The sequence below is a fragment of the Gymnoscopelus braueri genome (assembly GCF_963280865.1).
Source record: "Gymnoscopelus braueri genome assembly, chromosome: 7".
Taxonomy (NCBI): Eukaryota; Metazoa; Chordata; class Actinopteri; order Myctophiformes; family Myctophidae; genus Gymnoscopelus; species Gymnoscopelus braueri.
Window position 1 is genome coordinate 30,499,232 of NC_137608.1, and position 13,930 is coordinate 30,513,161.

The following is a 13,930-nucleotide window of genomic DNA, read 5'->3' on the forward strand; positions in this document are numbered from 1 at the left end:
TTTAATCCCCCAGATCAGAGCTGTAGTTATTGAGAGAGCAAGACTTAAAAGGAGAGATTATGGCAAAAAATACTTGGGCAATATGTGCAAACAGAAAGTGAATACAAAAGAGAGAGCACACTGACTGCACACACAAGTATTTTCAAATGTAGCAATCCTCTAAAAATTAAAGAGAACCAGCATGTCCAGAATGGACTAAAAGTTCAAAAAGTGTTTTTTGCAAGAAAAGTCAGATTAGTAAAACTCAAAAGATCAGAAAGACAACCCTAACCAGGGTTTCAGATTCAGGATTTCGCAGTGTACGTGAAGTTTGTCGGTGAGAGTTGAATGAGGCCGATGCAGTAAGATGACCCTTAGGGGTTCATTTTTACACTCAGGATTTTGCAGTGTATGTGAAGTTTGTTGGTGAAAGGTGAGTGAAGCCGATGCAGTAGATATCCCAGTATGTTTTAGGAGGGGGCACACTGGGAGGCTGGTGTGAAAGGTCCTGCGGTGGTATGCGACTGAGGGGGTATCAGTTCGTGGAGGGTTTTCTGTGCCCCATTAGCAGTGTCAAAGGTCAGGTGCCCCGGGTGTTAACCTTGGTGACCAGTCTAGCTTCCAGTCTGCCAGGGGACCCTGGTCCAGGGGTATTTATTACTACTCTCCCCCTGCCCCACCGTCCCCCCTCTCTTCCTCTGCCCTTCACCACTCTCCCAGTGGAGGAAAACAAAACACCTCTCTCCCTCCCCCGTCCCTTCCTCGGCCCCGGTACATGTACTAATTGGTTGCATATCCATACACTGATGCATGACGACCCATCTGTAGATTTTTGCTTTGGCGTGAAACATTCTTAGGTCAACACTGGGCTTATCCAAATCTCAGTCTATAGCCAAGAGCCAAGAGGTTTACCCAAAACATTAAACATAAAAAACCCCATTGGAATACTGTTTATGCACAGGACTCCCATGCACAGAGATGTGTTCATGAAGCATTATGTGTGTACTGTGTACCATATTAATTTACATTTCATGCTTTTGCGTCTGCTGCAATTTTGTGTATGTTTCTGTGTGTATATGTGTATAAACATAAGGTCACAATGTGCGGGTTTACGTTTTTGTGTGAATATGTGTGTGCCACATGTACATGTACATGCATGGCATGTGCATGCGTGTGTGCATGTATTAGTGTCTGTGCATGAGTTAGTGTTCTCAGTGTGTGAGTGTGGCAGAGGAAGGCCCTCAGCATGTCAGTATGTTTTAATGTCTCACATCTGGTTTCCTAATTTTCCTCCCTTAACCCTCTCCCCCACCATGTCAGGAGGACACTGTTTTGTTTTTTCAGGGTGGGGGTGTGGGGGGGTAGGGGCGTGATGGAGGGGATGGCTGATGAGTGATGGCCCTGAATACAGGACGTCAACATTCTCTCTCTCTCTCTCTCTCTCTCTCTCTCTCTCTCTCTCTCTCTCTCTCTCTCTCTCTCTCTCCATTGCATCCAACGTCCCCCATGTCTGTCAGCTGAAGATCAGTGACTGGTCTATGACGGGGGACCGCCAGATCTATTCTGTCACTCCATTACTCTTTTCTTGCTCCCCTCTACCTCTCTGCCTGTGTCTTTGATAGAGAACAGAACTCCACTTTTTATGCCAAACTTAAAGAATTCTGTCCATCTATCCTCCATTGTTTTCCTCCAACATTTTACTCCAAATTCCAAAGTTTATATTAGGACATAAATGTGTCATCTACGCAGTCGCCCAAAACTGGAGGACAAGCGCCAGAAATGGAGAGCAATCGAAGAAATACTGTAGTCGCACTGCTGATTACCTTCTAATCTGTGATACTTTTTTGGCAGCCTTATATCATGGCTTCGAGATCCATCCCTGCCAATAACCCCCCATTTAGTCTGAGCACAGAGGGCGATGTGTTTTATGCCTATGTGAAAAGGCAGTTTATGTCAACAGTGATTAGTGTTGATGAATGCCTATGAACATTTTGTTAGAGCTCCTTTACTGCTTAGGTGCTCGCTATGTGATTAAGGCCATATGTAAAGCATAGTGTGTAGCACTTATCTGTAACAGATGCTTCAAAGCGCTGAACGGTGTGAAACCAAGGCTCAATACTGAGAAGTGCAACAATTACACAACCGCATCAATGTTGTTGGTGTCTTTTTTAAATTATTTATTTTACTGGTTTTAGTTAAGCAAGTTGTCACCATTGGGATTCCCTCATGCTGCGTGGCCTGCATTTAGCCTTGAGAACTGAAGCAGATGTAGACAAAGGGATGTGGAGGCCCTGACAGAGATGCAGAACAGAAGAGAGCAAAGAAAAAACAGACTCCCTGTGGTGCCGCTGTGGAAATCGATCCTAAGGTTTAAGACTCGGGCTTACCTTTTGTTTGTGTTTCCTTGTAAGTGTCTCTGTGGAGGGTAGAAGTTGTCCGTTGCGCTGATTGTAGCTTGATTTATAATGCTGACAATGACGTGATGCTTCAGATAACAAAAACAGATTTCAAAATTCCAAGCATCATTGGTCATTTAAAGTTTATGATTGAATCTGTTCATGCTTACGTCAACTATTTACTTGACTTATTCTGAATGCTATAAGCTCAGTGGTTAAGAAATTATTTGTTTGAAAAACTAATTATCAGTTGAAAAGTATAACATTCTGAATACCTATAGTTAAATAAAAGTGCTTCCAATTAGCTTTATTTGCACTATTGGCCAGTTTTCAAATTAAACAGATTCATAGCTCTGTGTGTGGTTTATTATGGCAAACAATGGCAAGTGTATGTACGAGGCACAGATACAAATATAGGAACATGATGTGGTTTAAGGAGTTCTTTGAAAGCAAGCACTCGTCTGCAGTTTCCAGATGACATGTAGCTCACCTCCAGTTCTTTATATGTTCTCCTCTTCTTGTCCCTGTGCATGAGGAGGTGTGTGGGTGTATTACATTACCAAAACAAAAACAAACAACAGAGATATTAAACTTTTGCAACCACAATAGAGGAGAAGGGGGGGGGGAAACAGAGGGTCCTCGACTTCTTATTAATTATGCAAGATTAGTCTAATTATAATTCAGCAAATGAATGTGTGGCAGAAGGTGCGAGGCGACGGGGCTGGGAGATTTGCATGTTAAGTGGGCAGGGGGAAGCGGCTAATGAATGCTAATATATGCGTCAACGTCTCGCTTTAATTTCAGCATTTGCAGCTGTGTGCGTCCGAACTGAGGGGGGTGAAAAGTTGACTGAATGGGTTTTGGGGAGGGGGCAAAGGTTTGTGGGGGGCTGCTAGATATTTAGAGTGTGCATATGTGTGTGTGTGTGTGTGTGTGTGTGTGTGTGTGTGTGTGTGTGTGTGTGTGTGTGTGTGTGTGTGTGTGTGTGTGTGTGTGTGTGTGTGTGTGTGCGTGTGTGCGTGGGTGCGTGCGTGCGTGCGCGCGCATGTGTGTGTGTGTGTCTAAGAGAGAGAGAGAGTGATCTTGTGTCATATAAGAGAAGAAGTCAACAAACAGGGGCAGGAACCAAGGGAAGGTTAATATGCCAGCCTGTGATGAATGTCCGACCACTCGAGGAGGGAATCTGAAGCATCACTATATGGTGCAGTTGATCCCTGCTATGAGTCAGTGAATGAGTGGTCACTGCAGGCTGGGGGGGCCTGAAGTGACCAAAGAGCAGGTGGCAAAGAGAGGAGTGTGACTGACACAGAGTCAGACAAAGTCATGGCCATGGTTATTAAGCCCATAGTGGGTGACTTGCTGTCACAAATTACCCCTCAAAGCTCAAACCTGAGACATAATGTTATAGTCGTTGCACAAGATAAATTTTACATTCAGTATGACCATCAAAGGACCTTTCAACAATTTCATGAATTAAACTTTACTGAATGAAACAGGGAGTCCTAAAGCACAAATTCTGACCGAACCCGGAGAACAGCAAAGTTTATCTAGCTAACGGAAGACATGTGAGGAGAAATAGAAAGCCAGACAAGAGATCAGAAATATGATGGAAGGAGGAAGTGGTTTAAGGGAAGGGGAGGCGCCGTAGTGCACCCTTAGCACACTTCCATTCTGAGCCCAGCTCAAGCAGAACTTTGAGGTTGGAGGTCCGAGCTCTCACTGATAAATTACAATCACCCTCCGCCAACAACAATATTGATTGTCCTCCTCTGAAATAGCTCAAATCAAGAAGTATTGGACATAGTTCTGGAACCCAACGTGAGTTTTGAGCCAGGTCCCGTTCACAAGCTGGAGGGAGTGATGGGAGAACGAGGTGGAGCTGACAGAGTGAAGGGGAGATTAGTATTCAATGGGAGGGTTCAGGACTGTGGGGCCAATATGAAGTCCCTCTCCAAACAACATCTCTACATTAAGATGACTTATATTTGCAGTGAGCACAATGTGGGTGGGATTGGTGTGAGCCATCTATCTAGCTTCAAACCGCTGCTCCCTCTGCAGTCTTTTCCCTCCTCGCTGTTGTTGTTTATTTAAATGGACCATTAATGGGCCTGTTTTCAAAAGAAAGGCAGGATTGCACTTCTCGTCAGTGACATCTGGTTCTGATGAGAATTTGACATTTGTACAAATATTAGCTGCCTTAATCGGATCACAACTCCGGCCAATTTTCAGGCCTATTTTTCTTTTACAATAAATAAATATATATATAAATATATATATGAGGGAGAGAGAGAGGAAATTCTATTCTCCGCAATTGTCTCCAATCTCCTTGCATCTTCTCCATTATATCCCCTCTTTCCTCATACCTCTGGTTCCCATCTCTCCCAACCAGGCTCTCCTTCTGCCCCCCCCCTCCCTCTTTCTCCCCTCTTTCTCTACCTACTCTGTGATGGAATGTGTTCCTTGTTGTTGCCTTCTCTTTCCCATCTCTGTGTTTGCCTCTCAGCATGGGGACTTTGGGATTGCGGCAGAGCTGCGTTGCCATGGCAGCGGGCTCTGTTGCCGAACCGCGTACACCTGGGATTTGGAGTCTCTCTCTCTCTCTCTCGACGTAGTCTCCCCCATCTCCCATTTATTCCATCTCTCTCAGGTCTTCTTTGGTCTATAGCAGAGGCTATCAGAGCCTCTCTCTCGTACGCGCTCCTTTCTCTGGCTCGCCTTCTCTCGGTCGCCACACTCCAACAAACTCATGCAAAAACTCATACATAATGAGATGCATATACATAAAAACAGAAATTCACTCTCCCTCCTCTCCCATGTCCATACCAGCACTCTCCCCCTGTCTCTACTGTTCTCTTTCCACCTCCTCATTTCACTTTCTCTGTAGTTGTCTCTTTTACGCTCCCCTCACCATTCCCATGTGGGGGTTCAAATACGGCATTGCGGGATATCACAGTCCCAAGGGTCCCCTGGCATACATCACTGTCTCCAGCTTGCTTTGAAACACAGCAGTGCTGTTCACTGGACTACGCTGCGAAATTATCATCACTTGATTTAAAGTGTAATAACATTGACTCTGATACTAAACTAAACAGCCGTGATTGATGTCAGAGTTGCAAAACCTATGCACGCATTGCACGTATGCGTGCCGTGGATGTGATGCATGAATGTTCATGTGAGAGCACATGCACACACATGCACACACATGCATGCAAGCACACACACACACACACACACACACACACACACACACACACACACACACACATTTTTACACGCCGTCCACATGTCTCTCTGACAGCCATAATTAATGTCTCCTCTGATTAGTACTGTATTGCCGGGCACCAAATAGTCATACAAAATGCTTTCATGTTATCTCTCAGCTGCTGATGTACAAATTTGTGTCATCCTATCTACCTCTGCAGGTTTTTCTTGAAGTTCTTCCTGAAGTGTAACCAGAATTGCCTGAAGACAGCTGGGAACCCGAGGGATATGAGAAGATTTCAGGTATGGATAGATGAGAGAGAGAGAGAAAAAAAAGAGAGAGAAAGCGAGAGAGAGAGAGAGAGAGAGAGAGAGAGAGAGAGAGAGAGAGAGAGAGAGAGAGAGAGAGAGAGAGAGAGTGAGAGAGGGAAGAAGGCGAGAAAGTAAGTGAATGTGCGAATGAATGATTGATTAAAAATCACAGTTAAATAAAAATGCCTGCCTCTCTCCTCGTATTGTGCACCTTTTTTTATTATCTATACAGGTCCAGGTTGAATAGTTTCTACATTCATACTCATTCATACATTCATAAGCTATTTACAGTGGAAAATATAGAGGCGAAAATTAAAGGTGAAAGTTAAAAATCAATAAGAAGACAGAGAAATGTAGAGAGGAAAGGGGTGAGATGTGTGCGAGGGACAAGGGGGGGGGAGACGGGCAGGAAATAGGTTGAGGTGTTTCAGGAAGTTGTCAAGAATTGAGTGATTGGCTCCAGATGGGGGAGGTCATGCTCCGTGACCCAGGAAGTGGTCACAGGGGACACTCCCGCCTCACTTCCTCTGCTGTCTTTCAGCACCAGCGGCCCCTGTCTGGCAGTCTCACTCTCTCTCTCTTCCATCTACCCCTCTCTCGCTTTTCTGTCTTCCACCATGTTTGTTTTAACTCCTACGTTGTGACACATGCTGATAAGTTATGAGCGCTCTACGGCCCTCATCTCAAGGTTAAAAGGCGATCAGAGCTGGACAGGATCGATAATTTACAGTTATTTTTCCAAAGATTCCTCTCCCATTCCACCACCTATAGCACATATGCTTTCCCTCTTTGTCTCTAGCTCACTCCTGCTCTGTCTTAAAGAAAATAAAAATAAAAGCAACTGCCATGTGTTTAGTGAAAGGTATTGTTTTGTCTCTGCTCTCTTGTGTTTCTAAAATGCCTATTGAGAAATGTTTAGGGATTAATCTTTCAAATAACTTTTTTCCCCTAATGGACCTATTCCAAAGAAGCCTTAAAAAACAGATTAAAACATGTTCTTGAATAAATACTTGACTGCATTAGCACTTAAAGTAATATTATCACACACAAAAAAACTCCACATATTTTGTATGCATGTCATCCAATGAGAGCAGATGCATGAAGAGACACTATACATAAGTTGTGGCCAGAAAATCAAATTAGGGTCCCTATATATCATCCACTACTTTAACGGCCGGTAAAAATGGGAGATTCAGTCCATATGTTTGGTGTCATTGAGGGATCAGGATTGGACAAGGACCAGTTCACTGTATGCTGCTGGATCACAAGGGCATTTTGAGCTTAAAAACAAGCAGCTCGGCCATAGTGTGACTTGATGGAAGAGGGAAAGGGAATTGGATCATAGGAGTGTAAACATATCATGAAGATCCTATGGATGTCACATGAACCTATTGAGAAATATTACTATCACCTGTGTGTGAAAATGGATTGTTGCTATGGGACTTTGCTGATGTAACCGGAGATGGCGACTTACAGCACTGACACACACGTATCCCCTATTTCACACGCACACGCATGCACACACAAGCATGTGCACGTACAAGCAGGTGCATGCACACACACAACCTCTCTCTCTCTCTCTCTTTTAAGTATATTTTTCTACCTTTCCCTTTGCTTAGGTGGTCCTGTGCAGCACTGTGAGCGTAGATGGACATGTCCTCGCTGTGTCCGACAACATGTTTGTCCACAACAACTCAAAGCATGGTCGGAGAGCCCGCAGGCTGGAGCCAGGCGAGACTGCGGAGAATTCTATGGAGTATGGTAAGGCATCAACCTACCTTTACTAGACCACTAATCATCACAGGTCAGGTTTTGGCCTACGTAGACCATTCATTTGGTGTCCATTTTACTGTTACTTCTCCCCCCCCCAAAATAATGGTCACCCTACCTTAGATAATGTCTTGAAGTTCAATTAACCAGAGTATGCTTTCCTGTCTAGCTACACCCTGTATCAAAGCCATCAGCCCCAGTGAAGGCTGGACCACCGGTGGGGCCATGGTCATTGTCATCGGTGAGAACTTCTTTGATGGGCTGCAGGTGGTGTTTGGCAGCATGCTGGTGTGGAGCGAGGTAGGGATTCTGTCCAAAACGTCCCGCTAATGACTGGTATAGATTAAAGCATATTGGGAAATGCTATATATAGAGCATATGGCTTGTCTCGTTGTTGAAATGATTTATGAGCTGTCTAATATTTATTTTTCTAGGGTGTTTCTGTTAGCCTAGATATAATGTAGATTATTTACAGAGGGGTGGGTATCATATGTTGTTTGGTCTGTAACAAACCCCCTGTCCTGTCCCTACAGTTGATCACGCCGCATGCCATACGTGTTCAGACACCCCCGCGCCATATCCCAGGGGTTGTGGAGGTCACACTATCCTACAAATCCAAACAGTTCTGCAAGGGAGCGCCTGGACGCTTTATCTACACAGGTGAGCAGAGAGATCATCATCATTGTCTTTTTACAGACTTCATAATAGCATGCAGATAATTGACTGTGGGCTCCCAGTGAGAAATGACCCGGTTTGATTTACACTTATTTATTTGATTTTAGCTCTGAATGAGCCAACCATAGACTACGGTTTCCAGCGTCTTCAGAAGGTCATTCCCCGACATCCTGGTGATCCAGATAAACTAGCCAAGGTGAGGAGCTACCTGATGAAAGACACACCACATGACAGTGTTGGAAGTGATTTAAGCAACAGAACATTGGAGGGAGTGTTACAGTAAATTACGTCACTGTGGTGTAGATGAGTTATTTACTGTAACACACTACCTCATGCTTTCTATTGCTTTTATACAGCAGGTTTTATACGTCTTTTTATGATAATGTCATGCTGTGAATTAAACACTGAGATAAAGAATCAAGGTTTGATGAAGAGCTAATTCATCTCTATACTCCTAGTTATGACGTTATAGCAACTGTTTTATAATATACTATATTCCCAAAAAGATGAGTCTAAATCTTTGTCCTGTGTAGGAGATGCTCTTGAAGAGAGCGGCTGATCTTGTGGAGGCCCTGTATGGAAACCCACATAGCAATCAGGTAAGCAATAATGCATCTGCTGCCTTATCATTATTACTTCCCAGTGCCAGCCCTATATACACATGGACCATCCAGGCACGGTCAGTTGCACAAACCTCCTTAGTTTTTCAGCTTAACATTTCACTCAAGGTTATGTTGAATATAAGCTAGCAATGTATTCTAAGGAAATCCTAAGTACATTTTAAGGGAAATCTGAACCAAATTCTCCATGCAGCAGGCTCCTATGTAGACCTCATGACATGCCAAAATAAATTATATATAATATTAATGGTGCTTTTCTGTTTAGATGTGTTTAATACGCCGTAGTGTTTCCCTCTGTTTAGCCTGGCCCCTCTCTGTGTGTGTAGAACTATTGCTAACCCACCATATCCTTCCTTTTGCAGGACATGTTGCTGAAGCGTGCAGCAGACATTGCTGAGGCCCTGTACAGTGTTCCACGTCCGCACAGTCAGCTGCAGGCACTGCCCAGCTCCCCAGCCCACGGCAGTGTCATGGGCTTGGGCTCTTACCCCTCTCAGTTGGGTGTCAGCATTGGTGAGCCCATACAGAGCAGCCAAGGTGAGGAGAATGAACTACAGGCCATAGACCTTCACTGTAATACTTTTCAGAGTCGCATCTCTCACTTTTAGCATTTAGCACTTGTCTTCTCTCAGATTTTCTAATCAGGCTTCCTTCTCCCTCTCCAGGTTATATTCGTAACACCAGCAGCTTGTCCCCAAGGGGTTACCCCTCTGCCTCTACTCCTCAGCAGTATGGGGGGAGTGGGGGGATGACTGGAGGCTATGGGACAGTGCCCATGACAAGCCTGGGAGTTCCTGGCTCTCCTGGTTTCAGCCACACCTCCCCTACAAGTTCTCCCTATGGCAGTGAGTGTCATTGTGTTTTCTCACCTGCTCTTCTTTTTTGTTGTCAACAAATTCTAGAATGTACAGTATTGTTAAAAACGACTTAAATGTCTTATTTACTGGTAATCAGGCATAATCACGTTACGTTTTTTAAGTCAGTGTCTACCTCAGACCTACACAGCAAACTCTGTAACGGTGCGTTTTAACAGCGGGCGATTCAGGATAGTATTTTCCGGAAGTGCATTATATGTCTATGAGAGCCGGCAACTACTGGCGATAGGGCGAAGTGGGCGGGGGGGCGATGAAAGATGGATTTTCTTTATCTTTTGGACGATGTCGCCCGGCGATCGCCCGAGAGTCGACCGCTGTTAAAACGAACGTTAGTGTAAAAGTGGGCCTGTAAGGGTCTGCAGGATGATTTGTCAATGTGATGGTTGATTGGTGATTTTCATACTTGATTTTAATTAAGTAAAACCTGTCTTTTTTTCTGTTCCACAGTAATGCCATCTAGCCCCACCATACCAGGAGGCTCCAGCTCTTCCTCGTCTCTCTTGCCTTTTTCTTCTTTCCCATCTGCTCCCAAACAGAAGAGCGCGTTTGCTCCTGTCCTAAGGCCCCAGGGCTCCCCCTCCCCTGCTTGTCCAGCTTCAGGGGGGAACAGCTTCAGAGGTAGCCATCCAACTCACTATCTGACCCCCCTCTCTGAACTTACAAATGCAGTCTAACCCACTAAACCAGACCCTCTCTACAATCTTGACTGAACATGACATGAAGCATATGGCTGGCCTGTTCACGGGTATACAATAATGCAACATACAGGCTGAGTGACCAGAATCATAGATGTTCTATATATTCTCTCTCTCTCCAGCAATGACGGGCCTGGTTGTTCACCCGATGTAGCACCCATCCATCCCCATCCACCCCAAGCCACTGCTCCACTTAACCCCTATCTTGGTACTAAGAGGGCAGGGAGAATGGAACATTGAACTAGCAGCCACACATAACTATCCTCCCTGAGCCCCTGCCACTTGTTAGTCCATGTTTCATCCAGCTGGATGAATACGATGGGGTATGAAATATCCAAAGACCAGCCACCCACTTCCCGAGGCAGAGGAGATTATTCCCACCATTCACAACAGCTGCAATGACAGCAAAACGCTCCTTAGCCAACAGTAGTCGACTGGACTGTAATGATGGGCGCTTCATGATGAGGTGTCTTTGCATTTTGAAAGGAGGCGGAGGTAAACAGGTCACAGTCTCCCCACAAGCTTCAAAAGCTTCCAACTTACTTACCTCTGGCCTACTATCATGTGTGCAGTATTTGATTCTTTCCACACCTGCCAAAAATCTTGGCTAGATGATTTGTTGTGAGAGCACTGAACTTTGTACGATGATTGGACAACTCTGATGTTATACTGAAGCTCTAAAAAGCAGGGTGCTATTTGTTTGTGTATGGACACCATTAAAGGCATGTGTGTACATTGTCTGTGAGTTAGCAAGAGGTTTTTTGTAGTAGACTTTTTGAAGACAATTTACATTCCAGAATTATAGACCCTTTATTTTTTGTTCTGATCTTTAAGGTTTTATGAGGGAAATCTCTTTGTCCCCAGGGTTATTACTAAAGGAATTCATATATTGATTTTATTTAAGAACAAGCAATTTAACTTATTATAGTTAGCTTAGGGAATAATATAAACGTGCTTTATAAATGTGGTCCTTTTGCATTTGTCATTAAAATAAGGTCATTGCCACATTGCCATTATAATTGCAAATGAATGGAAATTGATGGATTCTTTTTAGAGGGAGTGAAGTAAACCATAGCACACTTATTTGGAGTAAACGTCAACAATAAAACTGGGCGATTTGCTGGTTGCATAACAAAATATTGTTATGCCTGCAATTAAAGAAAGTGAATGTCCTTGCTATGAAATGAAACATTAGCTAGCCTTATCCTTCTTAATTTCATTTTTATGCATGCTTTTTCAAAACAAATGCCCTGTTATTTCATTCCACACAGCAAACTGGAAAGTGTAAAATAATGTGATAAAGGTAATTATTTTATCACTTCATATCAGTTTCCCAACCCTGTGGAACCCTTTTTAAACCCTGTTTCTGGACACTATGCAGTACAGTAAATAAACTAGAAAACACCAAGTAATCAAAAGAAAAGAAAGGGAGAACACTGGGTGTCTATTAACTCATCTAATAGAGTTCTCACTGATATTAGCCAACACAATACAAACATCATACTCAGGATGAGAAAACAAAGAACATGAAGAGTAGCTGACATCATTTAAAATGTTGATTTTTGTGTTTTGTTTATTTTATTTATTTAAAAAGTATTATTAGCAATTGTAATATTATGTTTTTTGAAGCCATCTTGTTTTTTATGGTACAAAGGTTGTTGCAAATGTGATTTGTATATCTCAAGGTGTAATTATATTTTGTGCTCCAAATAAAACAAATGAAAAAAAGGAAAAAAGGAAAAGAAATCACTGGCATGTTTCAGTTGCTAAGTTACATACGATGACAGAAATGTATATCTGTGGTCCGTTTTGTACAAGCACAGCGTTAAACACAGTAAAAAGAACCATCCCTGCATATCATCATATCGTCTTACTCTGGACATTGTGATTTTGCTCCATGGCTCATACTGTATCTCAACACTGTGCTACATCTATTTTTGACTGTGCTCATCACCTGTGTGCTAATGCAGTGTGCTACACTGTTTTGTATACATAGCTGATGAGCCGCAGCATCTTAATTGTGATGCAAGCGTTAAAGACTGAGCAGAGCATGTCAAGATAAACAACCCCCCCACATCCCTCTCCTCTCCAGTAAGCCTCCTTTCCTCTGAGGACCAAGCCTCTAGGGGCCCCAGTGAGAACCGCAAGTCTCTTTTGAATGTGCCCTCCTTCCCTGTTTCTCTCTCGCGTTCTCTTTCAGTCTCCTTCTCTTGAAACACATATAACATAGCCGTGCACAATACCATTCTTTTCCTTCTTTCAGTCTTTATTTGGAATCCCTTCATCGTTCCTTCTTTTTCTTTTTGTTGCTCTCACTCCCCTTTAATGGCCCTTCTCTGCTAATGTAATTAGCACTGGTAAAGAAGGGCAGTTAATTACCCACTCTTTTTTGATCGTGTAATTAATGTTATGCCAAGAAACAGCAACTGTTTCATTAACGTGGAGCTCAAAGCAGTTTGTGTGTGTATGGGGGGGGGGGGGGGGGGGGGGCAGCGCCCATGTGGATGCATGTCTGCATGTACGTCACTCTTGTGGCTATGGTGCTCCAGTGCATTTCTGAATAAATAAGGTATGGGAAACTCTGCAGTGTTGACTGCAATGGGCCGGAGCTTATAATTTGCCGTATGACCACGTTGCTATTGATTGAATACTTTATTAACAGTTTGCAAAAAGTACAGCGGCACGATTATACAATGATGCTAAGAGGATAACACAAAAAGCCCAGAGGGCTTGTTTCCATTGTGGTCCTATGTATTCAATTCACCATGACATTTAAAGACATACAATAACATACAAGAAATCATCAACACTAGGAGCAATACGTACAAGCCATGTATATGTACAAGCCAAAAATAACAGATTTTCAACACAGAAACCTGTGAAGCACTGATGTGGCCGTACAGCGATGTATAAATTAGGCCAGCGACACTCTCAATGAGCTTGCCCCACCAGCAAGTCACCGCTTCTCTTTGTGTTGCCTTTGTTATCGCCAAGTGGCTCTTGTCAAAGAAGTCAAAGTGGCTGCATCTCCTTCGTTTCTCTCCGTCTCTCTCTCTCTCTTGCTCTCTCTGTCTCCCTCTCTCTCTATGTCTTGATATGCTGCTAATTTGACAAGTTAAAGTCAGCTTTGTTGTCAGCACCTCAGCATTCATCTTCCTGAGTGCTCCTTCTGCCCAGTGGTGCAGGAGCCATATGCTCCGCTTCCACATGACTGTTTTGTTGCTGTTGTGTTTGTTCGCTGCAGGATCAAAGGCAACATATTTACTGTCTGATTTTCTTATCGCACTTTGGATACGGAGGAGATAGAATCTCCTACAAGGACAAGTGCTAAATGCAAGTATCTCCAAGATACCATAGCAGACACAACCTGCCCCAAAGAGCCATTTCACACCATTCAACACACACAA

The 13,930-nt window shown here is 43.6% G+C and overlaps 1 protein-coding gene across 4 annotated transcripts in view; it reads left to right on the top strand.

Moving 5' to 3' along the window:
• Positions 1–12,231, top strand: part of ebf2 (EBF transcription factor 2) — a 32,589-nt gene extending 20,358 nt beyond the window's left edge. For 2 of the 4 annotated variants that reach the window (XM_080434127.1, XM_080434128.1), the window contains exons 7-16: positions 5,798–5,879; positions 7,508–7,649; positions 7,828–7,958; positions 8,192–8,318; positions 8,441–8,529; positions 8,867–8,932; positions 9,316–9,490; positions 9,619–9,798; positions 10,276–10,446; positions 10,646–12,231. In XM_080434127.1, coding sequence (XP_080290253.1) covers positions 5,798–5,879; positions 7,508–7,649; positions 7,828–7,958; positions 8,192–8,318; positions 8,441–8,529; positions 8,867–8,932; positions 9,316–9,490; positions 9,619–9,798; positions 10,276–10,446; positions 10,646–10,677 — 1,195 coding nt within the window. In that variant the 3' untranslated portion in view covers positions 10,678–12,231. Of the gene's footprint in view, positions 1–5,797; positions 5,880–7,507; positions 7,650–7,827; positions 7,959–8,191; positions 8,319–8,440; positions 8,530–8,866; positions 8,933–9,315; positions 9,491–9,618; positions 9,799–10,275 lie in introns of all 4 variants that reach the window. The other 2 variants (XM_080434125.1, XM_080434126.1) reach the window with 1 other exon arrangement.
• Positions 12,232–13,930: the final 1,699 nt, after the last annotated feature.